The 27,171-nt window shown below is 40.3% G+C and overlaps 1 protein-coding gene across 2 annotated transcripts in view; it reads left to right on the top strand.

Annotated features, from left to right (window-relative positions):
- Positions 1-26,692, top strand: part of NPHP1 (nephrocystin 1) — a 60,267-nt gene extending 33,575 nt beyond the window's left edge. For both annotated transcript variants that reach the window (XM_040623178.1, XM_008700142.2), the window contains exons 12-20: positions 1,037-1,111; positions 2,867-2,977; positions 4,225-4,307; positions 6,529-6,605; positions 7,506-7,605; positions 17,520-17,632; positions 21,072-21,145; positions 24,587-24,631; positions 26,215-26,692. In XM_040623178.1, coding sequence (XP_040479112.1) covers positions 1,037-1,111; positions 2,867-2,977; positions 4,225-4,307; positions 6,529-6,605; positions 7,506-7,605; positions 17,520-17,632; positions 21,072-21,145; positions 24,587-24,631; positions 26,215-26,487 — 951 coding nt within the window. In that variant the 3' untranslated portion in view covers positions 26,488-26,692. The remainder of the gene's footprint in view (positions 1-1,036; positions 1,112-2,866; positions 2,978-4,224; positions 4,308-6,528; positions 6,606-7,505; positions 7,606-17,519; positions 17,633-21,071; positions 21,146-24,586; positions 24,632-26,214) is intronic.
- Positions 26,693-27,171: the final 479 nt, after the last annotated feature.

Below are 27,171 nucleotides of genomic sequence, written 5' to 3'. Positions count from 1 at the left end.
AATTTGAACTCCACAGTTTTTGCTGCTTTTGTATTTCACTGCTTTATGTACGTTGTAGGGCTGACTTCTTGCAGTAGCATTTTATAAGAGATTAAGTCGCAGGAGGAATATAACTTATGCGGCTGGAGTTCTTGAAGAAAACAGGCTGTATATCTGGGCTATTATCAGCATTGTCTGTCCTTAGTGGCAGGGTGATAGGCTGCCATCAAATGCTCTTATGGGTCACATTTATTTTTTTTTTTTAAGATTTTTTTTATTTATTCGACAGAGATAGAGACAGCCAGCGAGAGAGGGAACACAAGCAGGGGGAGTGGGAGAGGAAGAAGCAGGCTCCTAGCGGAGGAGCCTGATGTGGGGCTCGATCCCAGAACGCCAGGATCACGCCCTGAGCCGAAGGCAGACGCTTAACCGCTGTGCCACCCAGGCGCCCCTATGGGTCACATTTCTTAAAACGTCATTTGTACCTGAAATTTCACTTCCTTTTCTGATAACCCTGTTCCGGATAGTATTTTACTTACTATAATTTATTACTAGTGCAAAGATCTGAGTCTGAGTTTATTTTATTAGTTCTTTCATTATTGTATAAATTAATGCCATAACAGTTTTTTGATACTCATTTTTAAAGTTTTATATGTACTTGATGTAAAAAGAAAACAAATCACAGAGTTGCACAAACTGAAAAGTGAAAGAAACCCCTCGAGGCCCTCTGCTCCACGCAGTATAGCTGATTCATTGTTAACTGTTTGGGATGTAGAAGTGGTGACCTATTTGGTTGTTTTCTTTTTCAATTTTTTAAATTTTACTTATTTTAGAGAGGAGGGGGAGGGGCAGAGGGAGACAAAGAAAAACCCTCAGGCAGAACCCCCCCCACCTAGCATGGAGCCCAGGGCTGGATTCCAGGACCCTGAGATCATAACCTGAGCCCAAATCAAAAGTCAGACACTTAACTGACTGAGCCAGCCTGGCGCCCCTAGAAGTGGGGATGTTTTAGAGAGCTCTCTACAGCATGATCTCAAATAAGAAAATCTCATTTCAGGTTCTGAGCAACATTCATACAGTCAGAGCTACATGGCAACCTAAAAAGCCCAAAACATGGACCTTTTCTCCCCAGGTAAGGAATCTGCTAAGGGAATGGAATGAAATGTGAATCTCTTTTACCTGTTAAGTGATAGGCAATTAATTTCCGTATGCAAAGCTGTGCGTGTGTATCTCCGAAATAACGTATTTATGTTAAGCATAGAATATATAGGGCCAGATTTGAATCTTGAGATTATTTAATGTTCTTTGAAGACTTTGATAAAAATTATTTTTGTTTCTGACTCATCAGAGTTGTAATTCCTATGAATCATCTCATTCAGTGGATTTCGGGGTTCAATTCTAGGAAATGCCCCCTGATGAAAATGAAAACAAAAAGATAAATTTAGGAAGTGTTTTTCACAAATGAAATCAACCATGCTAATGAGAGCTGTGCTTTCTTCAGATAAAATCAAGGGTGACGCCCGGGGCTGGTACATTATACCCAGGCACTGTCAAGCCTAGAACAAAAAAAGACTGGAATGAGGTTAGGTGGCTTCAAACCGCGGAGTCCCTATGACATAGATGTGAGTGAACATGAAGATTTGATATCTTGATGTTCTCGTTATAATATTGTCTACAGTTTATTTTACTTTTTTTCTGCCTCTAGAGTTTCATTACTGTAGTGTTTACTTGCCATAACTAATTCCCTTGGGGCACTGTGCCCTAAAAATCCTCCTTTAACCTTTCTCTTACTGCATCCAAAGACCTTGAAGCAGTAGGGATTCAAGGAGAGGGCACAGGGCGTGGAGGAGGCCCAGCCACCTGGTTTGTGTGCTGCAAGTGCCCACACCTGCCTATCGCGCGTCTCCTGAAAGTCCAGTTTGATCTTCTAAGGACCTACTGCTTGTACTTCAGCACAATGCTTCGCAGTTCTAATGCTGCATCTCTGTGTATGTGAAGCATTTAGGGTCGAATTGCCTAATTTCTTCTGGATATAAAGACGAACTGTTTGGAAAAATAAATAAAAAGAAAGTTCCTCTGTTGAGTGAAATTTAGCATCTGTTAGGTGCGAGACATTCTTCCTAGGCACTGTGGAAACTTCCATGTTGGTGGAGAAGAAACATATACAGGTATGATAACAATAGCCTGTGTTTATGGAGCTCTGTCCATGTGCCAGGCACAGTGGTAGGTCCTCCTGGGCATGATCTCATGTAATCCCTAGAGTAGCCCTGTGGGGGCGGGGGTGTGTTGATAACCACCGCAAGGGCAGAATGCCATGGTTGCGGGACTCCCAGTGCTGTGGAGGCACAGAGGAGGGTGACATGAATTCCCGCCCTCAGGCTCAGAGAAGGTTTCGTAGAAGAGAAACTAGACTTTGAGGGTTGGGGAGGATTTTATAGGCAAGACAGAGGGGTGTGGTTGTCCAGAGAGAGGAAAAGGAATGAGCAAACGAGAAAGGAAAGGAAAATTTTCAAGACACGCCTCAGGAAAGTTGAGCAAATGTGTGTGTGATGTCTTCAGTTTTAGTTCTGTTTACAAAAAGCAATGGTTAATTTAAATATTATATATGCAAACTATTTTTATAACACCTCTGAGGACCTCGGTACAGTACTTGTTTCACATTAGCCTCTACTCTAACCAAAGAGTGAGTGAAGGTAAAGGTATTTCCCTCAACACAAAACTTAAATTTTTTAGCTTGAAATTATTGATGTAGGTTGGTCCAATCCATCTGCTTTCTTTAAAAGACTGTTATTATGCACAGGTATAAACTACGTACAGGCAAGTAGAGCTGAAACCTCCCTCCCATTTTAAATTTTTATTAGTAACTTAGTTTTCTTTATTGTTTCAGGTTACTGGCATCTTGCCCTGCTTGCTCGATGGTGACTGTTTTATCAGATCCAATTCTTCCTCTCCAGATCTTGGACTATTATTTGAACTTGGAATTTCTTATATTCGCAATGTATGTCAGTTGAAAGATAAACCTTTCTAATGTATCAGTTAAAGGGAACTTAAAAAAAAAAAGTCTGTATTTACAAGTAAAATAATTGAGGCTTTTATATGTAATAAAATTTTAATCTCGAGGAATGGGAATTGTGGTTCTAATTTATATATAGTGCTGCTTTCTCAGTAGCATTTATAATAAAAGTATATTTGTTTATATTTATAGCTTGAGTGAACTCCAGTGCTTTTGAAGAATGAAGATTTGAAAAGGATGAGACTGCAGAAAGTGATAAAAGATGTTCAGGGGCATTCCAGGGGTGTTTTACCTCTGTGCTAGAGGGCCAGGGTGTACTTAACCTTGTGGCTGATGGTTCTATGAAGGGACCTGTCAGAGTGGTAATTTTTATTAAGGGAGCTCTACAAACTTAGATTAACTCATGTCATATGAACAATTGAACCAGTAGGTGTAGGTCTGTGATAGTTATTTATTTTTATTTTATTAAGTCTTTTATTTCAATTCCACATAATTAACAGTGTTGTATTAGTTTCAGGTATACAATATAGTGATTCAGCAGTTCTGTACATTGCTCCGTGCTCATGATAAGTGTGCTCTTAGTCATCTTCACCTGTTTGTCATGATAGTAATTTAAATGTCTCCACATTCTAATAATACCTTGATAGTTGTTGTATATATACTTGGCCTCGAGGTGACCCAGAGAACCAACTGCTATTATATTAATAGTGTTACAGCGTCCTTTCATTTCTTTAAGGCAGATGTATCCATATGTGTTATGGGTGGGTAGGATAGGAATGGGGAGCAGGACCCCAAGCAAGTCCCCAGTGGCCCTCAGCAGTTGACAGTGGACGTAAAGTTCTAACAGATGATTAAAAAATTAAAAATGATTTATTGTGCATTCCATCTCTCATTGAGACAAAGCTGCGTAATCCCGTGTAGTACTGATGTGGTTTAGATCATTCCAAAAATTATTTTTATCATTCAAGAAACAGTAGCAACAGTTACCACATCATCAGGTTTAAGGGATTTTCAAAAGTATTTTGACAGGACAGGATTTTCACTTTATATACTGCCTTTGCCATCTGGCCTGCAAGGAAAATGGGACCCACTGTGTTTCACTTTATTTTCTTGCGAAGAATTTTTTAGTCCTATAAGTGAATGCTAATTTTGTTCCCTTTAAAGGACTTGGTATGTGCTTTTAAATTTGACTGGTTCAGATATTAAGTTTTGTATGTCCGTTTATTTCCTAGTCAACCGGTGAAAGAGGAGAATTAAGTTGTGGCTGGGTGTTTCTTAAACTTTTCGATGCCAGTGGAATTCCTATTCCAGCAAAGTAAGTTGCCTATATATTCCTTCCAAATGAAAAATTTTGTAGAAATTCATTATTTAGAGTCTGAACATCTCAGGTTTGCAGAGTGTATATTCTGTTAGCACTTCAAAAACTTGGGAGAGGGCTTTTAGTGTTGATTTTAATATTATTTGAGGAATGTATATGAATGTATAATGTATATGAAAATGTAACGTATAGGAAAACAGTATGCACAGGGTCATCTTAGGAAGAAATGCCACTTACAGAACAGGTATTTTAAAAGATGTTTCCTCAGGGGCGCCTGGGTGGCTCAGTCGGTTGAGCATCCGACTCTTGGTTTTGGCTCAGGTCATGAACTCAGGCTGGTGGGATTGAGCCCTGCATCGGGCTTTGCGCTGAGCATGGAGACTGCTTAGGATTCTCTCTCTCCTTCTCCCTCTGCTCCTCCCCCACCCCTGCTCGCTCGCTCACTTTCTGTCTTTCTCCCTCAAAAAAATAAATAACTAAAACAAACAAATAATAAAAGTTGTTTACTCTCTGCTGAGCATATTTTTCAGTAATTTTCTATGGTATTAGCACATTTCACAGTGCTGAAATTGAACCTGATTCTCTCCAAAGAGTGGGTGGGAAAGCTAAGTCCAGGGTCCCCAGGTCCTCTGTGACTGTACCTTTCTCCTATAGGTGATACACTGAAATCATAGTGGCAGTCACTGTAAATGAATTTAAAACCTAAGACCAGAAGGCAGACTGGTACCAAATATCTGCAGTATATACTTAATGGTCAGATTATTATCCCTAATATAAAACAGACTCTCAAAAATTAGTAAGAAAAAGACAACCTGAGTTTTTAAATGGGCTTACACAAAAAATCTAAGTCTAGGATGTAAACAAACAATTCACAGAAGAGCTACGATGGGCAGTCATCAGGATGGCGATTAAGGTCATTCAGGGCTCTGGCCCTGGCTCTGTCTGCGTATCTGTAAGCCAAGTTCCAGGTTCCTTGCCTGCAAGCCCCAATTTCCTGTCTTTAAAATGGGAGACTGTAATATCTCCGACCCCAAAGGGTTATTATGAGAATCGATTCAGATAATGCTCCCTGCCTTCTGTGACTTCTGCTTACACCCCAAGGACGGGCACAGCCTCTTTACCACGGGGCAGAGGTCAAAGTCCGGACTCCACTTGTCCTGCTCTGACATCATCTGGCACACCCTCCCAGGGTGTAAAAGTCCAAGCTGCTTATGATTTAAATTTGTTTTGTTTTGTTTTTAAGAATGTCTAGGGTTTTCAGCTGTACCTAGTGGGAGGAAACAGGGTGTCTACTCCATCTTTCCAAAACTGAAGTCACAGCTATTTTTCCAAATGAGGTAGAAGCCCATGCATTGATACATAAACATTTCCAGTGTGTATTATTATGTGGAAAAAGCAAGTTGCAGAATGGTGTGTGTGCTGTGGCTCCCCTTTTGTTCAGGAAAAACTATTTGTGTGCATATGTAGGCAGGCGTATGTAAAGTGTTCCCAGAGGTTGCCTCTGAGGAGCAGAGCTAGGGAGGTAATGCAGTGGGATTAAAGAGGACTTTTATCTTCTACTTACTATACTTAGGTAATGCAACGTTAAAAGAAAATGTGTCAGCTTTGAGATTCAGTGTGTATATATATTTGTTTGCATTTGCATGAAAAAAGTAGGGCAAGGGCCTTACCAGACTAGAGAGGATGGGATGGGAAGGGATGGCGTTTTTTTGGGGGGGAGGAGGGTTGTTTTATTTTGTTGAGGGGTAGAGGGAGAGGGAAAAGCAGACTCCGCACTGAGTGGGGAGCCCAACTCCAGGAGGCTGATCTCAGGGCCCTGAGATCATGACCTGAGCCGAAGGCACACACTTAACTGACTGAGCCACCCAGGCGCCCCTGTTTTATTTTTTACTTATCATTTCTATGCCATTTAAACATTTGAAAAATACATTAAAAAATACATCATTAATACATTCATAACTTAAGTCATTAAAGTCAAAACGCTTTAAGGGCATCAATTTTTCTCATTTTAATGGGGAAAAGTGTATTTTCTACAGTTCAAAGTTAAGAAAGAAACTTTATTTACGGAGATAATGCCTCACAGAGGAATCAACTTTCATTCTCGCTTAGCAATGAGACAAATAAAATGTCTGGGGACGTATCTGTGCTAAAAAATATTTCACTACTGATTTCAGTGTTTCAAAATAGAAACACCTGGGTTTTTGCTCTTCTTTTGTAGAACATATGAGCTCTTCTTGAATGGTGGCACCCCTTATGAAAAGGGTGTTGAAGTGGACCCTTCAGTATCCAGAAGAGGTACAGCTCTTAGGCATTGCTTTCTCTCCTTTCCTGAAAAAGTACACAGAATATGCATCAGCAAAGAGAGCTATATTCTAATAAGCATAACATTCTTCATTTGAATTCAGATTTTTAAAAATAAGTCATTTGATAGCAAATTCCTAATCATTTTAGCTAAGTGCTTCTTTTCTTGGTAGCACACACGAGACTCTAATGTAGGAAATCAGAAAACATGAGGGCCATTCATTAATGCCTTCTCCTTGAACACCAGGCTGATACTTGTGACCACCACAGAATTAATGAAATAAACTAATTCCCAGGTTGCCTGTTGCTGGGTTAAAGGACGTAGACATTTCAAATTGTGATATAGACGCCGAGTTGCCTTCTACAAATATTGAGCAGCTTTTAATATATTCATTGATGAGGCGCTGTGCTAGATAATGGGGAAATGGAGAGTAAGGCAGATACGATCCTTGCCACACAGAGCTCAGCTCCTGACAGATTTCAAACTGTCCTTGTTCCCTGACTTGGTCCACATAGCGTTGCTGCTGCCTTGGCGATGCCAGCCCCGCCTTCTTGGAACAGGAAAGGGCTTGGGACCTGGGAAGCAGTTGGGTCTACCTGGAGTCAGGCATGTTTTAGACTGGCTTTCTCCCTTTATAAAATCTGGCAGCAATGCAGTCGAAGCTTCTGATGTGGTAGTGGCTTCAGGGGACAGTCGGTTGGTTCCCCTTGGGCAGGCCGGTAGGCTTTAATGCCGTGCTGTATCTCCGTTATCAGCTCGTATGTGAGAGACTCCTGCTTTTCATACAAGTATTATTTTTACCCCAAATCTTTGTTTTGTTGCAAAAAGTACTTTATTAAACTCAACGTCTCAAGCACTTCAAGTTTTGACCTTTTTTAAAAATTTTTTTAAAGCACATGGGAGTGTTTTCCATCAGATGATGACAATGAGAAGGCAGCCTCAACTCCTAGTAAAACTGAGGTCTTTGAACAGAAGATCAAGAGACTTGCTGAGGTTGGTACCCCCTTACCTGGCCAGTGAACTTGAGGCCCTTCAGCATTTGTACACCATCTCTGCTTTTGGCTTCTCCTCCTGTTTGATCATCTTTTGTCAGTTAGTTTTTTCCTCATTAATTCGTCTGCCAAGGATCAGGAGGGAAAGGGAATGGTAGGAAAATTCAAGTCAGCCTACTCTTTTGTCTACTAATTAGCTCGAGTGATACATTTGGTCAGAAGTAGTAGAGAAACTTGGCTAAATCGGGCTTGCCGTCCATGATCCTATCATCAGGAAGTTTTTTTTACTGTCAGGTTAGTTGAGGTATAATTTACATACAAGAAACTTCCCTTTCTCAGGGGATCCCTCCTACATTGTTGGTGGGAATGCAAGTTGGTACAGCCACTCTGGAAAACCGTGTGGAGGTCCCTTAAAAAGTTAAAAATTGAGCTACCCTATGATCCAGCCATTGCACTACTGGGTGTTTACCCCAAAGATACAGACGTAGTGAAGAGAAGGGCCATATGCACCCCAATGTTCATAGCAGCAATGTCCACAATAGCTAAATCGTGGAAGGAGCCGAGATGCCCTGCAACAGATGACTGGATTAAGAAGTTGTGGTCCATATATACAATGGAATATTACTCAGCCATCAGAAAGAACGAGTTCTCAACATTTGCTACAACATGGACGGCACTGGAGGAGATAATGCTAAGTGAAATAAGTCAAGCAGAGAAAGACAATTATCATATGATTTCTCTCATCTATGGAACATAAGAACTAGAATGATCAGTAGGGGAAGAAAGGGATAAAGAAAGGGGGGGTAATCAGAAGGGGGAATGAAACATGAGAGACTATGGACTATGAGAAACAAACTGAGGGCTACAGAGGGGAGGGGGGTGGGGGAATGGGATAGACCAGTGATGGGTAGTAAGGAGGGCACATATTGCATGGTGCACTGGGTGTTATACACAACTAATGAATCATCGAGCCTTACATCGAAAACCGGGGATGTACTGTATGGTGACTAACATAATATAATAAAAAATCATTATTAATAAAAAAAAAAAAAAAAAAAAAAAAGAAACTTCCCTTTCTCGGTTTACAGTTCTCTGAGTCTTGACCAGTGTATACAGTCGTGTAACTACCACCGCAACCAAGATGGAGAACATTCCCATCACTCTAAACAGCTGTCTCCTTTGTGGTCAGCTCCCCAGCCTCAGGTCAGGAAGCCACTCATCTGTCTTCTTTCCCACACTGTGTTCTTTGTTTTTCATTTTTCAGTTTCAGAGGTAGAGTTTAGTGATTCATCACTTGCATTTAACACCCAGTGCTCATCACATCCCTTGCCCTCCTTAATGTCTATCACCCAGTTACCACGTCCCCCCACCGACCTCCCTTCCAGCAACCCTCAGTTTGTTTCCTGTAGTTAAGAGCCTCTCATGATTTGTCTCCTTCTCTGATTTTGTCTTATTTTATTTTTCCCTCCCTTCCCCTATGATCCTCTGTTTTGTTTCCTAATTTCCACAAAAGAGTGAGATCAAATGATAATTGTCTTTCTCTGATTGATTGATTTCACTTCGCATAATACCCTCTAGTTCTATTCACGTTGTTGCAAATGGTGAGATTTCATTTTTTTGATGGCTGAGTAATATTCCATTGTATGTATATACCAGATCTTCTTTATCCATTCAACTGTTGATGGACAGCTGGGCTCTCTCCATAGTTTGGCTATTGTGGACATTGCTGCTATAAACATCAGGGTGCAGGCGCCCCTTCAAATCAGCATTTTTTTAACCTTTGGATAAATACCCAGTAGTGCAATTGCCGGGTCATAGGATAGTTCTATTTTTAACTTTTGAGGAACCTCCATACTGTTTTCCATAATGGCCACACAGTTTTCATTCCCACCAACAATGCAAAAGGTTTCCCCTTTCTCCACACCCTCGCCGACATCTGTCATTTCCTGACTTGTTAATTTTAGCCATTCTGACCCGTGTGAGGTGGTATCTCATTGTTGTTTTGATTTGTATTTCTCTGATTCTGAGTGATGTTGAAAATTTTTTCATGTGTCTGTTGGCCATTTGTATTCCCAGCAGTTTGCCTTTTCCCCAGTGTCCTACCAATGGAGTCACACAGTATGTAGCCAATGAGTCTGGCTTCCTTCACCCAACGTACTGCTGCATTTGAGAGTCAACCATGCCATTGCATGTAGTAGAAGTTGTTCTTTTTTGTACTAAATAGTATTTCATTTGATGGATATACCATAATGCATTTATCCATTCACTAACTGATAGACCTCTAGGTTGTTTCTAAGTTTGGGCAATTATGAATAAAGCTGCTCTAAATATCTGCATACAAGTTTTTTGTGTGTGGTCATATGACTTTATTTCTCAGCGGTATAAGTACCTCAGAGAGGGATTGCTGGGTCATCTGGTATCCTTCTAATTTATAAGAAACTGCCAAACTCTTTTCCAAAATGACTATAGCATTGTATGAAAGTTCCAATTAGTCATATTCTTGGTATTATCTTTTTTTTTTTTTTTTTGGCCATTTTAATAAGTGAGTAATGGTATCTCATGGTGGTTTTACTTTGCATTTTCTTCAGGGAGCTTTTTTAAATTTATTTTACTTTTTAGTTAATTTTCTTTTATTGATTTATAGAGCTCTTTTTAGATTTTTTATTCCAGTGTAATTAACATATAATGTTATATTCATTTCAGGTGTACAATATAGTGATTTAACAATTCCATACATTCCATACATCACAATAAATGTACTCTTAATCCCCTTCACCTAGTTCAAGGACCTTTTACACAAATAGGTTCCCAGATCTATCACCTTCCAACTCAGTAACCTCTTGGACAAGTCATCTAACTATCTTTCTCAGGATCCCAATGTCTACATCTTTTAAATGGGCATAATAATACCAACCCCATGAAGCTATAATGAGTTTTAATGAAAAGAAAGTGTATGAAACACCTAGATTGTTTTTTTTATAGTATATGGCACAGAGTAAAACACAATAAGTGTTAGCTATAAATATTTACCATTATTATTATTATTATTATTATTATTATTATTATTATTATATCATATGTATAGATAAATGCAAATATAATTCCAGGTCCATGGTGCTATATGTCATAATATTTGGTTAAATGAAGATGTGCTGTGTGGCTGGTAAGATGAGGAGAGATTTGAAACAGGCTTTGAAGGATGGGAGAGATGTGCACATGTGAAGATAGGAAGTCGTGGAGAGAAGGAACCCAACACAGAGGGCATATGGTGGACAAGAGGGGTGGAAGGAAAGAGCAAGGCCTGGGAACAGAAACTGGTGAAGTTGACCTGCCCCACCACAACTTGCTTCTTGCTTGCTGATTACCAAGAAACAGAGTAAGAGATGAAAACTTGGCATAGCCTCCTGAATTGTTGCTTTCCTTTCTTTTTCTTTTTCTTTTTTTTTTTTTTTTAGATTTTATTTATTTGACAGAGAGAGACACAGGGAGAGAGAGAACATAAGCAGAGGGAGAGGGAGAAGCAGACTTCCCACTGACCAGGGAGCCCGATGTGGGGCTTGATCCCAGGACCCTGGGATCATGACCTGAGCCGAAGGCAGACGCTTAATGACTGAGCCACCCAGGCACCCCTGAATTGTTGCTTTTCTCATTCTGGATCATGCCCTTAGTTTAAATATTCCTTGTTCTTATATCTGATATTGAAATGTGTTTCATAATTCTAGTATTAACAATTAAATCTTTCAGGGCACCTGGGTAACTCAGTCAGTTAAGCATGACTACTCAGTCAGTTAAGCATCTGCCTTTGGCTCAGGTCATGATCCCAGAGTCCCGGGATCGAGCCCTGCGACGGGCTCCCTGCTTGGTGGGGAGTCTGCTTGTCCCTCTCCCACTCCCCCTGCTTGTGTTCCCTCTCTCTCTTTCTCTGTCAAATAAATAAATAAAATCTTTAACAAAAGAACTAAATCTTTCAATAACATTAATAATGTGTTCATGAATATTTTTCATTTTCTTGACTGCCCCCCCGGGTGTTTATAGCACTTGTAAATTCCCTTTTTTGGCCAGTCTTTCCTTGGAAAATTGTTATTTTTCAAGATTAAAAAAAAAAAAAAGGGACAGTAGCAGTCTTTGTAAAAGAAAAGCCAAAATCCTGTTTGGCTTCATTCTTCCTGCTTCTTCAGCCTCCCACTCCTCATCTCATTGGTAAGCCTCCAAGAGTCCCCAAGTACTCCCAGGTGTTCAAGTACAGCTCTTAATAGTGTTGGTTTGGCCCCAGATACTGGTTCCAAGATACTTTTTACAATCTAGAGATCAGATTTGACTGGGCAGTGCGGAGGTCAGGTAGGCAGGCCCATGCTTCCAAAGCAGTGAGTGTTCTGTATGCTGGTTCTCAGAGAAAGGTCCTGAGTTCTTGCCCTCCAGACCTCAGGAACTAAAGTGCTTGTTTGATAAGAGCACATATTAGGCACCTGAAAGATGTTTGCTAAATAATTTCAAGGTAGAATTCTTCCTGCTAGGTAAAAGCGTACTTCTTAGGACCTCTACTCTGCCTCCTGCTGTCCCTGAAGTCCCCCCACCTTATCTTGGTATATATTCTTCTCTCCTCCTAGAGCCCAGAGGGGCACCTGAGCATTGCCATTCTACTTTGCATGATCCAGAAATGTGTATGCCTGGTAGTGTCAAGTGTGGGTTGGGGCAACTCTCTGGTACGGCCTAGGATCAGGCTGGCTCTCACAGAGACCAGGCCATGGGCACAGAGAATCCAGAGGCCCATGCCTCACTGCAGAGCCCATGGGCTGTGATGTGAGGGCTGTGCTATAGGTCCAGGGGCAGAGGCTAGGTACCAGCGTGGGTGCTTTTGGTCATCTCTGCCCTGCACCTGCATACCGTGGAGGTGGAGACTGAGGCAGGACTGATCCATCTCATTCCCCTCTCTGCCCCGACTGCCACCTTCAAGTGGATGGGAGGAAGGCAAACAATGATACCAACAGCCCTCCTCTTCTCCTTCAAAAGTACATCCCACCTCTCTCCCCACCCTCCCTTGCTTAAGAACTCCACCTTTTTTTGGCCAGATTCCTCTGCTTAAAGAAGAAAGGACAGAGGCTTTTAACATGCCAAACAAGATACAACAGTGCGCACAGACACAAGGGTGGGAAGCCCAGTGAGAGTTTGCCTTCCCGCCCATTTTTCCCCAGTGCCCTTGCTAGTTGGCTTCATACAGCCCTCTCACCAGCCAGCAATCTTACGTGTGCGTACCTTTGGATGTCTGGAGACCCGCAAAAATGCAAATTAACCAATGAAGATTTGTCTCCTTTCCAAAGAAGCAGTACCAGAATCCTGCCCATGGGACTCCTTTTATGGAGACAGTTGTAATCATGGTGGCCCTGTCAGAGTGAGAGGAAAGAGGGAGCAAAGAGATCCTTCAGTTTCACTGAGACTTGCCATTCTAATTTTGGAGTTATTTTCCAATGGGGTTTTTACCCTGATGTGATTTGGCCAAAGGCAGGAGAGGGAGAGGGCAAACTCTGATGAGGGCAAACTCTGAATTTCGACCCAGACTCCCAGTACATGAGTTCAGAAGCCCAAGAAATACTGGTCTACAGAAGTAGGCTGTGTGCTTATGTATAAATGTGCTATAAACTTGCTTGTCTTTGCCTTTTTGAGGTCTCTGATCTTTTTTTTCTCTTTCACTTCCATTGTATTTTTTCTAAAAATAAATGAGGTAATTGTGTTACTAGCCTAGGGCCCATGATTACATCCATTGCACTTCCGCCATCAGAGTTTGCTGGGGAATCTGTGAGATCAGAAAGAAACACAGTTTTACTTCTTCAGCTTAGCCAACCTCTGTAGCCCAGAGCTTTCTGGTCATCTTGGGTTTGGGAAAATCAGAGAATTTCCCTAAAGAAAACTAATAAAGTGTAGCAGGCCTGCCTCATGTTGTGGGGAAGCGCCAGAAGGAAAGGAGTGCCCACACTGTGGGAGGAACGAAGGCCTCTACCACAGGCTGGCAGCGAGGCCAGCCAGACAGAGCAGGCGGGTCTGTGAGAGGAGAGGGAAAAATGGAAGGAAGGTTCCACCCCTTCCTCTAGCAAAGTCACTGGCTGTTCTTCAGCATGAGCCATGGTTTGGGCAGGCAGCCGAAACACTGCCCAAATGGGCCATCGACCAGAGGACAGGATGTGGAACAAGCCTTAGGAATATCAGCTGAACACTGAGCAGGCATGTGGTGACATCAGGCAGCTTAACTGATCCGCCACAACCAGTCTTTGAAATCCAGGTCGAACACAAGACCAGCATCGTAGCAGTGGTGGAAAACAACAGTTTCTAACTTTGTGTGCCTGATGCCCTGTATGCATGTCAGAGAACCTGTCTTGCATTTTTTGGATGTTTCTAAAAATGCCAGGGTTAGGAAGTGGTCAAGGATACTTACTAAATTCCATAAAGCTACCCCTTGGGAACCCATTGCCCCTGCACCGCCATAGGGATCATATTCATTCTGTTCTCTTCCAACAGGCTGGAAGCCTGAACATTACCTCTGTGACTAGTGTTCCCTTCTAAAATACTTATTCTAGAAATTAAAATAAAGGATTAATTTGCAAAAGTTGAGGTCTCTTTTTTTAACTTTTGATGGTTTTTCTTAGCCCAAAAGTATTTTCCTCCTTAATAACAGGACATGGTTTGCAAGGTTTTCAAGATTTCCTGTGTGGTCATTCTTTATGCTTAATAACAGAGTTCACGTATTTCTAAAAATAGTATTTAGAAAATGTATATTTAGAATGATTCAAGACATTTTCTTGAATATCTTCTAACATTAGCTCTTGTGCTCAGTATATTCCCAGTAGGCACTTATTACGTGTCATGTGTCAGGATTTTAAAACACTCACTTGTCGTGTTTCCAGGTTATTATTTTTGAAATAATATTGAAATTTTGTTTCTATTTTTATAAGTATTTTCTTCTTTTTGATGTTATTTTGTATGGAATTGGTTTTAATTTTGTTTTCAAATTATTTATTATTAGTGTATGGAAACATGACTAGTTTTGTATGCTGATTTTATATCCTACAGCTTTGCTGAATTTGTTTATTTAAACAGTTTTTTTGTAGGATCTTTAGGGTTTTCTACATATAAGACCATGTTGTCTGTGAACAGAGATAATTTTACTTATTCTTTTCCAATTTGGGTGCCTTTTGTTCCTCTTTCTTGCCTCGGGCTCTGGCTAGGACTCTACTACTATGTTGAATATAAGTGGTGAAAACAGGCATCCTTGTGTTGTTTCTGATCTTAACGGAAAAATCTTATGGTCTTTCACCATTGAATATGATGTTAGCTGTGGGATTTTCACAAATGGCGTTCATTATGTGGAGGTAGTTTTCTTCTATTCCTAGGATTGTTGAGTGCTTTTATTATGAAAAGGTATTGAATTTTGTCAAATTCTTTTTCAGCATTAGTTGAGAAGATCACGTGGGTTTTTTCCTTCATTCTGTTAATGTAGTGTATCACACTGATTGATTTTTTAATGTTGAACCATCCTTGCGTTCCAGGAATAGATTCCACTTGTTCATAGTGTGTATAAACCAGTGAAACCATCTGGTCCTGGGGTTTTATTCATTGGGAGGTCTTTGATTACTGATTCAATCTCCTTACTAGTTATAAATCTATTCAGATTTTCTATTTATTCCTGATTCGGCCTTGGTAGGTTTTGTGTTTCTAGGAATTTGTCCATTTCGTCTAGATTATCCAACTTGTGGATATATAATTATTCATAGTACTGCCTTACAATCCTTTTTTATTTTTGTAAAACCAGTAGTAACATCTCTTCATTTCTGATTTTATAACTTGAATCTTCTTTTTTTCTTAGTCCTCTAGCTAAAGGTGTCAATTTTGTTGATCTTTGCAAAGAAACAATCCTTGTTTTCATTGATTTTCTCTGTTGTTTTCTATTCTGTTTTGTTCATCTCTGCTCTAATCTTTATTATTTCTTTCCTTTTGCTACATTTAGGTTTCATTTGTTTTTTTTTTCTTTCCTAGTTCCTTAAGGTTTAAAGTTAGGGGGTTGATTTGAGATCTTTCTTTTTTATTAATGTAAGCATTTATAGCTATAAACTTTCCCTCTTAGCACTGCTTTCACTGCATCTCATAAGTTTTGTTATGTTTGCTTTCATTTTATTTGTCTCAAGATATTTTCTAGTTTTCCTTGTGAGTTCCTCTTTGAGCCATTGATTACGTAAGAGTGTGATGTTTAATCGCCACATATTTGGAATTTTCTAGTTTTCCTTCTGCTGTTGATTTCTAATTTCATTCCATTGTGATCAGAATAGATACTTTGTATGATTTCAATCTTTTAAATTATTAAGACTGGTGTTGTAGGCTAACATATGTAGCCTAACAGCCTAACATTAAGACTGGTGTTGTAGCCTGTCCTGGAGAATGTCCCATGTACACTTGAGAAAAATGTGTATTCTGCTATTACTGAGCAAAGTGTTCTGTATATGTTTTAGTTACAGTTGGCCTACAGTGTTGTCTTCTATTTCCTTATTGATCTTTTGTCTGGTTGTTCTCTATTGAAAGTGGTGTATTAGAGTCTCTTACTATGATTGTAGATCTGTGTATTTCTCTCCTCAGTTTTGTTGATGTCTGCTTCCTATATTTAAGATCTCTAATATTTGTTGCATATGTTATAATTTTTGTATCTTCTTGGTGCATTGACCCTTTTACCATCATATAATATCCTTCTTTGTCTCTTTTAACAGTTTTTTTTTTTTTACTTAAAGTCTATTTTGTCTGATATTATTATAGCCACCCCTGCCCTCTTCTATTTACTATTTGCATGGAGTGTCTTTGTCTATCCTTTCATTTTCAACCCATGAGTGTCCATAGATCTAAAGTGAGCTTCTTGTAGATAGAATACAGTTAGATCCTGTTTTTCTGTTCATTCTGCCAATCTGTGTCTTTTGATTGGGGAGTTTAATCCATTTATGTTTAAAGTAATCACTGATAGGGAACAACTTAGTATTGCCATTTTGTTATTTGTTTTTTGTACATCTTCTGGGGGACCTCTGGGGCACTGTGCCTCATTTCCTCCCTTAATGCCTTCCTTTGTGTTTGATTAATTTTTTTGTAGTGACACATTTTTATTCCTTTTTCATTTTCTTTGTCTATATTCAATAGATTTTTTTTCTTTGTGGTTATTATGGGGAATTACATTAATATTTTTAAGTTATAACAGTCTATTTTAAACAGATACCAACTTACCATCAATATTGAAAATTTCTTTGGTTTTTGAGCTCTTACTATGGACCAGGCATTACATTAAGCACCTCACACTTAACTCAATTTAATCCTTTTAGTAAGCCTCTGAAATGGAGGTATTACTATCTGCATTCTACAAATGAGGAAACCAAAACACAAGGACAATAATTAATTAACTCAAAGCCACAATAGCTAGGAATTCAGTCCAGATCTGCCGCACCCTCCCAAGTTCCACCCGGCACCATGAATAGTCTGAACTCCTGTTTCCTCTTCATTCATCCAGTTGGGAGGGGTGGCCACATGGCTTTGTCAAAAATTGTAGCTGACTAGTCCCTTTCTTCCCTAAATACTTAATTGATGACTTTTCTTTTTTATTTAACATTTAACATGGGTGTATATGCTAAAATGAAAACAGAAGAATGGCAAAACAGTTTAGACTTGAAGGTATACACATAGAAATATTAGTTTAAAAAAAAGAAATGTTAGTTTTTCTGAAGTTTACTGTAGGCAACTTATAGGGGAAATTTTCTTTAAAATTGTTAAAAAAATTTTCAGTAATGAAGCAAAATTTGGAACTGTTCATTAAAGTAGTAAGTATATATTTTAAAAGCACTGTAAGTTGGATTGTAGGGGGTTGATTAATGAATACATGTGCTTCTTCTTTAACAGTTTACTGCCAGAAACATTAATTGGAAGTATGTGTTCCATTCATTTGTTGATATTTTATCGCCAAATTCTTGGAGATGTACTCCTGAAAGACAGGATGAGCATGCAAAGCACTGGTAAGTGTCTTTGCAATTTCCTTATGTACAATAATGCATCATGCTTTGAGTACATATAACCTACGCCATCCTTTATCTTCTGCTTCTGAAGGTGACATTTGGAGTAAAATATTTAGAATGGCATCAATGTCAATAGATTACCTCAGATGCACAGCATTGTACTCCATTGTGCACCTGTGTATACCCTGTGTAAGCTCAGTATGTATTCAGTTATTTACAATATTCATATTTTCACATTAGAAATTCTGGAAATTTGAGATCTTGAAACTCAGATGTTTTCCCTCAATGTCTTGAATAACCTGGTTTTACCACGTTTGCATGTACATCATCTTTTTGGGAAGAGACCAAAAGTCACCCAAAATAACTGGTTCTTAATGCATGAAGTTTTAATATCAACTGATTAGGAAAAATTGAATATAGGTAAGAGGTATTCAGGTGTTCTATTTTTATTCTTGTAACTTCTTTGTGAGCTTGAAACTTTTTCCCAGTAAACTGTTAAAAACTAATTTTTTTAAAAATCAATGAGTTGTAACACATGATTGAACTTGCAAACAGATATACATGTGTTATAAGAATTGCCTCTAGGGGTGCATGGGTGGCTCAGTGGATTAAGCATCCAACTCTTGGTTTTGGCTCAGGTCATGATCTCAGGGTCCTGGGACTGAGCCCTGTGTTGGGCTCCACATTCAGGACAGAGTCTGCTTATCCCTCTCCCTCTGTCCCTCCCCCTCTCCCTGGAATAAATAACTAAAATCTTAAAAAAAAAAAAAAAAAAAAAAAAAAAGAGGGAGAGAGAGAGAATTGCCTCTAAAAAAAAAAAAAAAGGTTAATTTTAATGACTAGTCTTTGAATTCAGTAAATCAGTAAGCAGATATGTATTGAGTGCCTCCTATATGCCAGGCATTGTACTAGGCCCGGTGATGGATGAGACAAGCATGGGTATCCCTACCCTGGTGGAGTGACAAGACTTCAAACACAAAATTATATGAGTAATCCTTTTAAACCTTCTAAAATAAGTGTTCCAAAGGAAGAAAGCCAACATGAGCATATACTAGGAAGACCTTAGGGAAGTCTCTAGGCAAGTAATATTTAAGATAAGACCTGAGAGAGGAGTTAGAGGTGTGTGGGAAAAGCATGTCTGGGCAGAGGGGCCAGTGTATCTGAATACCCAAGGCAAGACAACCCAAGTATGTTGGAGGGATCACAGTTGAAAGCGGTCTAGTGTGCCTGGAGTAAGACCAAGAGCCCTACAATGGCTTAGCACTCATGAATGAGTAGAGTTCATGGTTAGACAGGAGTCCTTTCCCAGGGACTGAGCACCAGGTAGGGAAATAGAAATGGAACTCTGTGTCAGGGAAGTACCACCATTTCTCGAGGGATAATTATAACTCCAAGGGAAGGACACTTTAAGCTTTTTCATCATCACTTGCCTTTGAATTTATTTCAATGACTCTAGAAAAATTTCATGAATGATATGTCTTCTTAGAGAGGATAAGGCTTATTAGCTTTTCTGTTGGTAAGGAGATTACTCAGAACCGTTGTCATCATTTGAATCTGACCATCAGAATAAACCTGGTAAGACCTAGAGGAAACATTTTTCTCTACTGAGGACACAAGGCCGTAGACTATATTGCCCATGCCATTTCAGGGGCGTCTTTCCTGCTGTGCTTCTTTGCACAGATCTTTCATGTGCCATTATTTATTGTGGAATATCAGTATTCTCCTACACGGTATTTAGGCCTATGGCTAGAATCCTCAACTCCTGATTCCTTTCATTTTCATCCACCACCATCCATTGACCCCAAATACCAGTTCTGGGGTCCTTCCCCGAGCTCTGGTGGACTGGAGTCAAGCCTGAGCAGCCTGCCCCACATCTCCTGTCCCCTGGCACTAATTGGTTCCTGTTCAACCTTCTGAGAGCAGGGATGCCTCCTAACTGGTTGCTTTTTTTTTTTAATTCTAGTATAGGTAATACACAGCGTTATATTAGTTTCAGGTGTACCATATAGTGATTCAGTGCTTCTATACATTACTCAGTGCTCATTGCGATAAGTGTACTCTTCATCCCCTTCATCTGTTTCACCCATCACCCATCCATCTCCCCTCTGGTAACCATTAGTTTGTTTTCTGTAATTAAGAGTCTGTTTCTCAGTTTGTCTTTTCTTCTTTGTTCATTTGTTTTGTTTCTTAAATTCCATATATGAGTGAAATCATATGGGATTTGTCTTTCTCTGACTGACTTATTTTGCTTAGCATTATACCTTCTAGATCCGTCCATGGTATTGCAGTTGGCGAGATTACATTCTTTTTTATGGCTAAGTAATATTCCAGTGTCTCTGTGTGTGTGTGTGTGTGTCTGTAGTCTGTGTGTGTATCTCTTCTGTACCCATTCATCAGTCTGTGGCTACTGGGTTGCTTCCATAATTTGGCTATTGTGAATAATGCTGCATTAAACATGGAGGCACATATATCTTTTCAAATTAGTGTTTTCAGATTCTTTGGGTAAATACCACTATTGGAACTGCTGGATCATATGATAATTCCATTTTTAATTTTTTGAAGACCTTCCACACTGTTTCCCACAGTGTCTGCCCCAGTTTGCATTCCCACCAGTAGTGCGTGGGGTTCCATTTTCTCCACATCCTTGCCAATACTTGTTGTTTCTTGTGTTTTTTATTTTAGCCATTGTGACAGGTGCAAGGTGATATCTTGTTGTGGTTTGTGGGTTTTTTTTTTTTTAGAGAGAGAGAGGGCGAATGGGTGGGGGAGGGGCAAAGGGCAAGGGAGAGAGAGACTCTTAAGCAGACTCCATGCCCAGCATGGAGCCCGATGCTTGATCTCACAGCATGAGATCATGATCTGAGCTGAAATCAAGAGTTGGACACTTAACCGACTGAGCCACCCAGGCGCCCCTCACATTGTGGTTTTGATTTTCATGTCCTTGATGATTAGTTATATTGAGCATCTTTCATGTGTCTGTTGGCCATCTGTATGTCTTCCTTGGAGAAATGTCTGTTTATGTCTTCTGCCCATTTTTTAATTGGATTATTTGGCTTTTTGGTGTTGAGTTGTAAAAGTTCTCTAACTAGTTCCTTTTACTATACTGCTGTTATGTCATAAGGAAGAAAGGTTGGAAAACAGCAAAGAAAGAACAAAATTTTCTAGTTTTATTCTGTTCAGAGCCACTTTACTTTCACCCTACAAGCTCTCTCTACTTGGTACAAGACTCATTTCAGAATTCCCTGGGGTATGGACATAGGGATGGCTGGAGGTTGAGCAGAAAGCTTTGAGCCCTCCTAGAGGTTAAAGTGTGTAGAATGTGTTATCAGTAAATCATGTGGCACAGTAATTTTCATCTGAATGAATGTTTTTATGTCTGTTGCAGTCAAATACATTGGATGAAGTTAATTAAAATTCTTTTTGTTCTTTTGTATTTCAGATTTAGTTAGTAACCTAGTGTTGGCCACCTTCCCCCAGCTCTTGGAGCAGCCTGACATGATGGACGCGCTCAGGGTGGGTACCACACATCATTATGGAAACCTGATGGGTTCTGAAAGCAGTTAAACACACCATGTTAGTGAATTCTGACACCTGCTCTAGGGTTTGTTTGGGGTTTTTCCCTATTTGGACAGTGTCTCCCAACCCCTGTCCATTGTCTCGTTAATTTGGTCTCATCATTCCTTCCTTTGTATGAATACTACTTCCCAGGGCTGCCTTCCCTGCCCCGAGAAGCAGATGGAGTACCCACTATGCACACTATTGCAATCTCTTGCCTATTGTTTAGTCCTTGACTTAAGGTGGCCACTGATTGTGTCCTAAGAGCAAAAATCCAAAGTGGTTTGTTAGATAAATCAACTGACCTTTCAGAGGAGAATCAGGGTATGCATTTAATTTTTATTGTAATTCAACATATACTGTCTGCTATATGAAATAGCAACTGGATATTTGTTTCAACCATATGAAACCATTAGTTTCAGCTATTTTTTTAACTTAATATATCAGAGTCAACAAATACTAGGAGTCCATTATGCCTGTAAGGCAGCACTCCAATACCATGATAAGTGCCATCGGGGATGTATAATCCAGGTCCTTGAAGATTTAAAGAGGGCAGCAAATGAGGATCGGGAACCTATTTCATAAGAGGTCCTCAGTGAGATAGACCTAATAAAAAGCTGGAGCCAAGTTGGATTTTGACATGCTGAGATGAGAGAGAAGACATGACAGGTAGAAGGATCAGCATGAACCAATGGTTTGAAGCAGGAAGGAATAGAGAGTATTCTGTTTGCTCTTAAGAAGAGCAAAGAATCCAGCTGGGCAAGTAGAATGTCGTCTGCAGGTAGGCGAAGTGGATGTGAGTCTCACATTGCCAGTGAAGAGTGTGTATGGTAGGCGGCAGGTAATTGGTACAGGGTTCTGCTTTCGGAAAGCCTCTGACACACAGGCAGAGACATACCCGTGCAGGAGGGAGGTGAGCTATGCTAGGAGCTGAATCCTGTCAATAAGGATAGAGGTCCTGTGGGCCTGACAGAGAAATGGAAGGAGGAAGCAATTACCAACAAAGATTTTTACTAGACTTTGAAGCTGATTTCGTGTAATGGTTTGGCTAGGTTTGACGTGTCAACAGTAGCAATGAAGTTTTCTGCAAAAAGACTTACTGGCATATGACTATCCATAATTTCAGACAAGTTCATTTGGCACTAGCATTAAATAATGTAGAATTTCTCTTTTTCCCCTGTAAAGTCATTAGTATCATAATATCTACTCATTACACAGAACACAGGTCCATTGATTCATTCGACAAGTATTTTGCAAGAGCTCATTGTGGTTACAGCACTGTGTAGGTGCTGGCATTTTCTCCAAGTGTGTAACACTCATAGAATCTGGAGCTTTAGCACTAATCTAGTCTAAATTCGGCATTTCCTGATGAGCAGAGAGCCCAGACAAGGGCACTGCAGGTCAGCTCTGGAGGCATCCAGATCCGCCACAGGCTGAAGAAGAGGCATGTAGGTAAAGTTGTTCATACACACTATTAAAGTGAAAAAAAAAAAACAAACACAAACCATTTGAGTTGTAGCAAGTATATTTAAATATATATATTTACATTCATATATCTGCCTATAAAACTATCTGGAAGAATATACTCTAGAAAAGTAATACCGATTACCTCTGGATCATGTGTTATCTATATTTTCTCAACGTTTCCACAGTTAATTATTTGTACAATAAATAACAAAAGTAAAGAAGAGTGCTCTGTTCCTACACTCTTGAGCCTTGTCTTCATGGCATACCATGTTACTTAGGATAAGCTGGCCTGTGCGGTGGTAGCTGATGCAGGTTGATATCTCGCTCGTAGCACATCTCCAGCATGGACCAGTGGGAGACCCTGCTCCATGGTCACCTGAGGGTGCAGGCTGGTGGAGACTCCACTGTCTTATAGCATCATCTAGAACAAGTGGCTTCCTGTGTTGCCAGTTGCACCTGCAGGGAAAGAGAATAGAGGATTGTCCTTGGACTTTCCACTGCCTTTGCCCTGAGGGGGCATAGGCCATTTCTGCTCACGTTTCATTGGCCAGAACCAGTCACATGGCCCCACTCACCTTCAAGAGAGCTGGGATATGGAGTCTTCTGTTTGCTCCAGAAGGAAGGAAGAAGTGGATCTTGGTGTATAGTAATAACTACCCTCTCCCCCCTGCCCTGCCACACACACACATGCACGTTTGCTGTTCGCCACTGAGTTACTATAAGTGAAACACCTTACCGCTTGCTGGTAGCTCAGTGAAAAATGAAGTGAGACCTTGACACAACAAACAATAGGCACATTTCACCAGACATTAAGTCTAAAGTTGCTAAGTGATAGTCACGTGAAGCCAGATATCTTTTAAAGTTTACATCATGAAGTGTGTGAACCTCCTGGTGTCAACTTAGCTAAAGTTCAGTTTGTTGGTGGTGCTTTAATAACAATAATAGTACCTGGCCTGTTTAGTAAAGCATCCTGGCTCTCTAAGGGTCCTCTTCAAACTCTCCAGGACCCACAGGTGGAGCAGTCAATAGGGTGGTGGACCACAGTCTCATAAGGTGGTTCTTTCATGGTAATAACTGACCATTCATGGTAAGAGAGCATGGTGAATGGGACCATCCCAAGACGTGGCTCATTAGGGCACAGCCTGTGATCTCTTGGTAGGAAACTTCTCCTTCATTTCATGGAGAATCTTGTTCTTGGTGCCATAATGTCATCTTCACCTCAGGGCCTCCCTACTGAGATGAGGGCTGATGCTTTCATGGAATCCATGAGATCAGGCGCCAACAGGAGTATCCCTGCAGACAGGCATGAAACAGAGGCCTGGAATAATGGGCACATTCCGCCCTTGCTCACATTTTGCCCAGAAATGGTGCTGAGAAAGTCTTCAATTCATATTTCTGTGGGATTAATTGAACTCTGTTTTTTTTTTTTTCTTTAAAGAAGCTTGTATGAAGCTTTGTGGACAGTTTGGGATATTTACTTGCAAAGCTGTAAATATCATTTATCTCCCCCCAACCCCCGTCTTCATCACGGCAGACAGAATTGCAGAGACGTATGGTATTTGGCAGAGTTCTCTATTTTCATTACCGTCTGACCTTAAAACCTTAATAGTATTTTATTTTATTTATTACTGTTCGGTGCTATGTTTCTGCGTTTTGCGTGGATATGTTAGTGTTTCACTGATTCTGTTCTTAAATTAGTTTCATCTTAGAAGAATCATGATGCTTCCCAGGTAGCTTTCACCACCCCGTGGGTCTGCTTTTGGGTCATTAGCAGTAGGTGCCTACAGATTCCCTTCTTATGCGTGCGGAGAAACGCGCTGTCCATACAGCGTTTTTAACCCTGTCCCTCTGTTTAATGACCGTGAAGTTGCAGAAGTGTGACAAAGGCTTGTGAATACTGGAATTAATATAACGTACTTGTTTGTCTTCTAGAGTTCATGGGCTGAGAAAGAAAGCACATTAAAAAGATCAGAGAAGGTAATGTGACTTTTCAGGCTGAACTGAATATTTGCAGTGCTCACTGCTTGCTTACACATGCTAATAATGCCTCTGTCTTAGCCAAAGTAGCCATAGTCATAATCCCTCTTAACTGTGTCATCATGGTTGCAGAGACATGTTCCAAGAAGGGTATGAGTGAGCGATTCCCAACGTAAAAAGAAACACTTGATCAAAACGATCATTTCAGATCACTGAGTGTTATTTGAGGAGAAGTTTCTAAACAAAGTGTCCAGTTGGCTATCATATTTCTCTTACTTAAAAAAATTCCTCTAGCTCTCAAAGTCCATATCATGTTAAGAGAAGGAAAAGGAAAATTGGCCTAGCCAGTTATTGAAAACACGTATGGCCCATGCTTACATTACCATAGAAGCTTGGTGATTACCAAACAGAGCTTGTATTAAACAGTGAGTAATGGCTTCACTGCTCTGATCCAGGGTTCACAAAGTTTTTCTGTAAGGAGCCACAGAGTAAATATTTCTGAGTTTGCAGGCTGTAAGGTCTCTGGTACAGTACTCAACTCTGCCACGGTCGCACAAGGCAGCTACAGACTGCATGTAAACTGAGCACGGCTGTGTTTCTCTGAAACTGTATTTACAAAAAGAGGTAGCGGGCTGCATTTGACTCATGGTCCATGGTTTTTGGACTTCAAATCTAAAAGTGTTAATTATCTACAAGGAACATGGGAGAGCAAACTAAAGCTCCGAAAATTTTTAAGAAACATGAACCGTGTGTTATATCTAAGATATGTGTATATCCACACCCAGAGACATACACACTATATATTGTGAGAGTGCGTTATATCCTTATTGGAGCTTCCATTTGACCAGTACCATCTACACTGGACTTTTGCTAAAACTGGCAGGATTAATGCTTTTCTAAGGCAGCATTAGACAAGGTACTGGGCCTCAGGCCTGTTGAAATTGCCCGCACACAGGGTTGCTTGGAGGGGCAGTATCTGTGTGTAGATATGTGTCGCTCTGCTCCCTGAGAGTCCCACTCCAGCCTGTCAGTGTCACGGGTTGACTGGTTGTGTCCCTACTGCGGTACTCTTGCTATCTGGAGAGGATCTGCACATTCTTACTCCCAGGCTCTCCTTTCTCCGGATCTCATGCCACCCTTCTCCTCTATCAACTTGACATTGTCTCTGATATGCTGTAATTAATTAAGTGGATACAGCTGACTTCACATTGTGTTGTACTTATGTTTACCTGGAACCACACCCTTGTCACCAGAATTAGATTTCAGCACCGCAGTGTCCTCGATGGAATGTGTGAGACACCCTCAGGGGAGCTTAGGAGACACGCTGGTCTCGAGTCTCTCCCAGACTCTCAGGGAGAGCAGCTTGTCTCTGCTCTGTAGTGACTCTTGCTTGCTTCCACTTCAGAGAGTGCTGTTTCCTGACTGAGTAGCTGGTGCAGAGCCAGTTACTTCCCAGACACAAACGGCACCCTCCACCCCGGCCCTTAGACGGATTTTAGTTTATAGACTTCATAGTATTTAACACTTAAAAGGTAATGACATAGATCATTTCACATTTATTTGTGGTGGTGGTGTTTTCCCAGAGAGACAAAGAGTTCCTGAAGGCCATGTTTCTCCTGGTTTACCACGACTGTGTGGTCCCTCTTCTGCATTCCGCACTCCTGCCCCCGTTCAGGTGGGCAGAAGAGGAGACAGAGGCTGCCCGGTGGAAGCTTATTGCTGACTTCCTTAAGCAAAACCAAGAAAACGAGGGTGCGCTCCAAGCTCTGCTGTCGCCAGATGGAGTCCATGAACCTTTCGACATTTCAGAGCAGACCTATGACTTCTTGGGTGAAATAAGAAAGAATGCAGCCTGACAGTGGTGGCCCTTGACCCTCAGCTTCCCACCGAATCTGATGGACCCTCCTCGATGACCTGAATAAAATGACAGAACCAAAAGTAACTGTCACGTTATCACTTAGGCTTTATTCTTTTTTGTACAGACCACATTCTGTAAGAAATACTTACCTGATAATTTGAATATGTGTTAACACAATACAATACATTTTATAAGGAATAGTATTACTGAAATTTAGAGAAAATTTTTTTTCAAAACCAACTAACTTAAATTTAAGTTGAGTGTATCCATAGATTTGTGTAAGAGCAAGATTTTTTCAAAAGCTGCATTTATGATTATTCAAGAAAGTGAAAATACAAATAAACTATTGGGACTATATCAAAATAAAAAGCTTCTGCACAGCGAAGGAAACAACAAAACTAAAAGGGAAACAACAAAACCTACTGAATGGGAGAAGATATTTGCAAATGACTTATCCGATAAAGGGTTAATATCCAAAACATATAAAGAATTTTTATAACTCAATATCCAAAAAACAATCCAATTCAAAAATGGGCAGAAGGCACGAACAGACATTTCTCCAAAGAAGACATACAGATGGCCAACAGACACATGAAAAGTTGCTTAACATCACTGATCATCAGGGAAACATTAATCAAAATACAATGAAATATTACCTCCTACCTGTCAGAATAGCTAAAAT

The sequence above is a fragment of the Ursus maritimus genome, unplaced genomic scaffold, assembly GCF_017311325.1.
Source record: "Ursus maritimus isolate PB19 unplaced genomic scaffold, ASM1731132v1 scaffold_6, whole genome shotgun sequence".
Taxonomy (NCBI): domain Eukaryota; kingdom Metazoa; phylum Chordata; class Mammalia; order Carnivora; family Ursidae; genus Ursus; species Ursus maritimus.
This window is presented reverse-complemented; position numbering and strand designations above follow the sequence as displayed.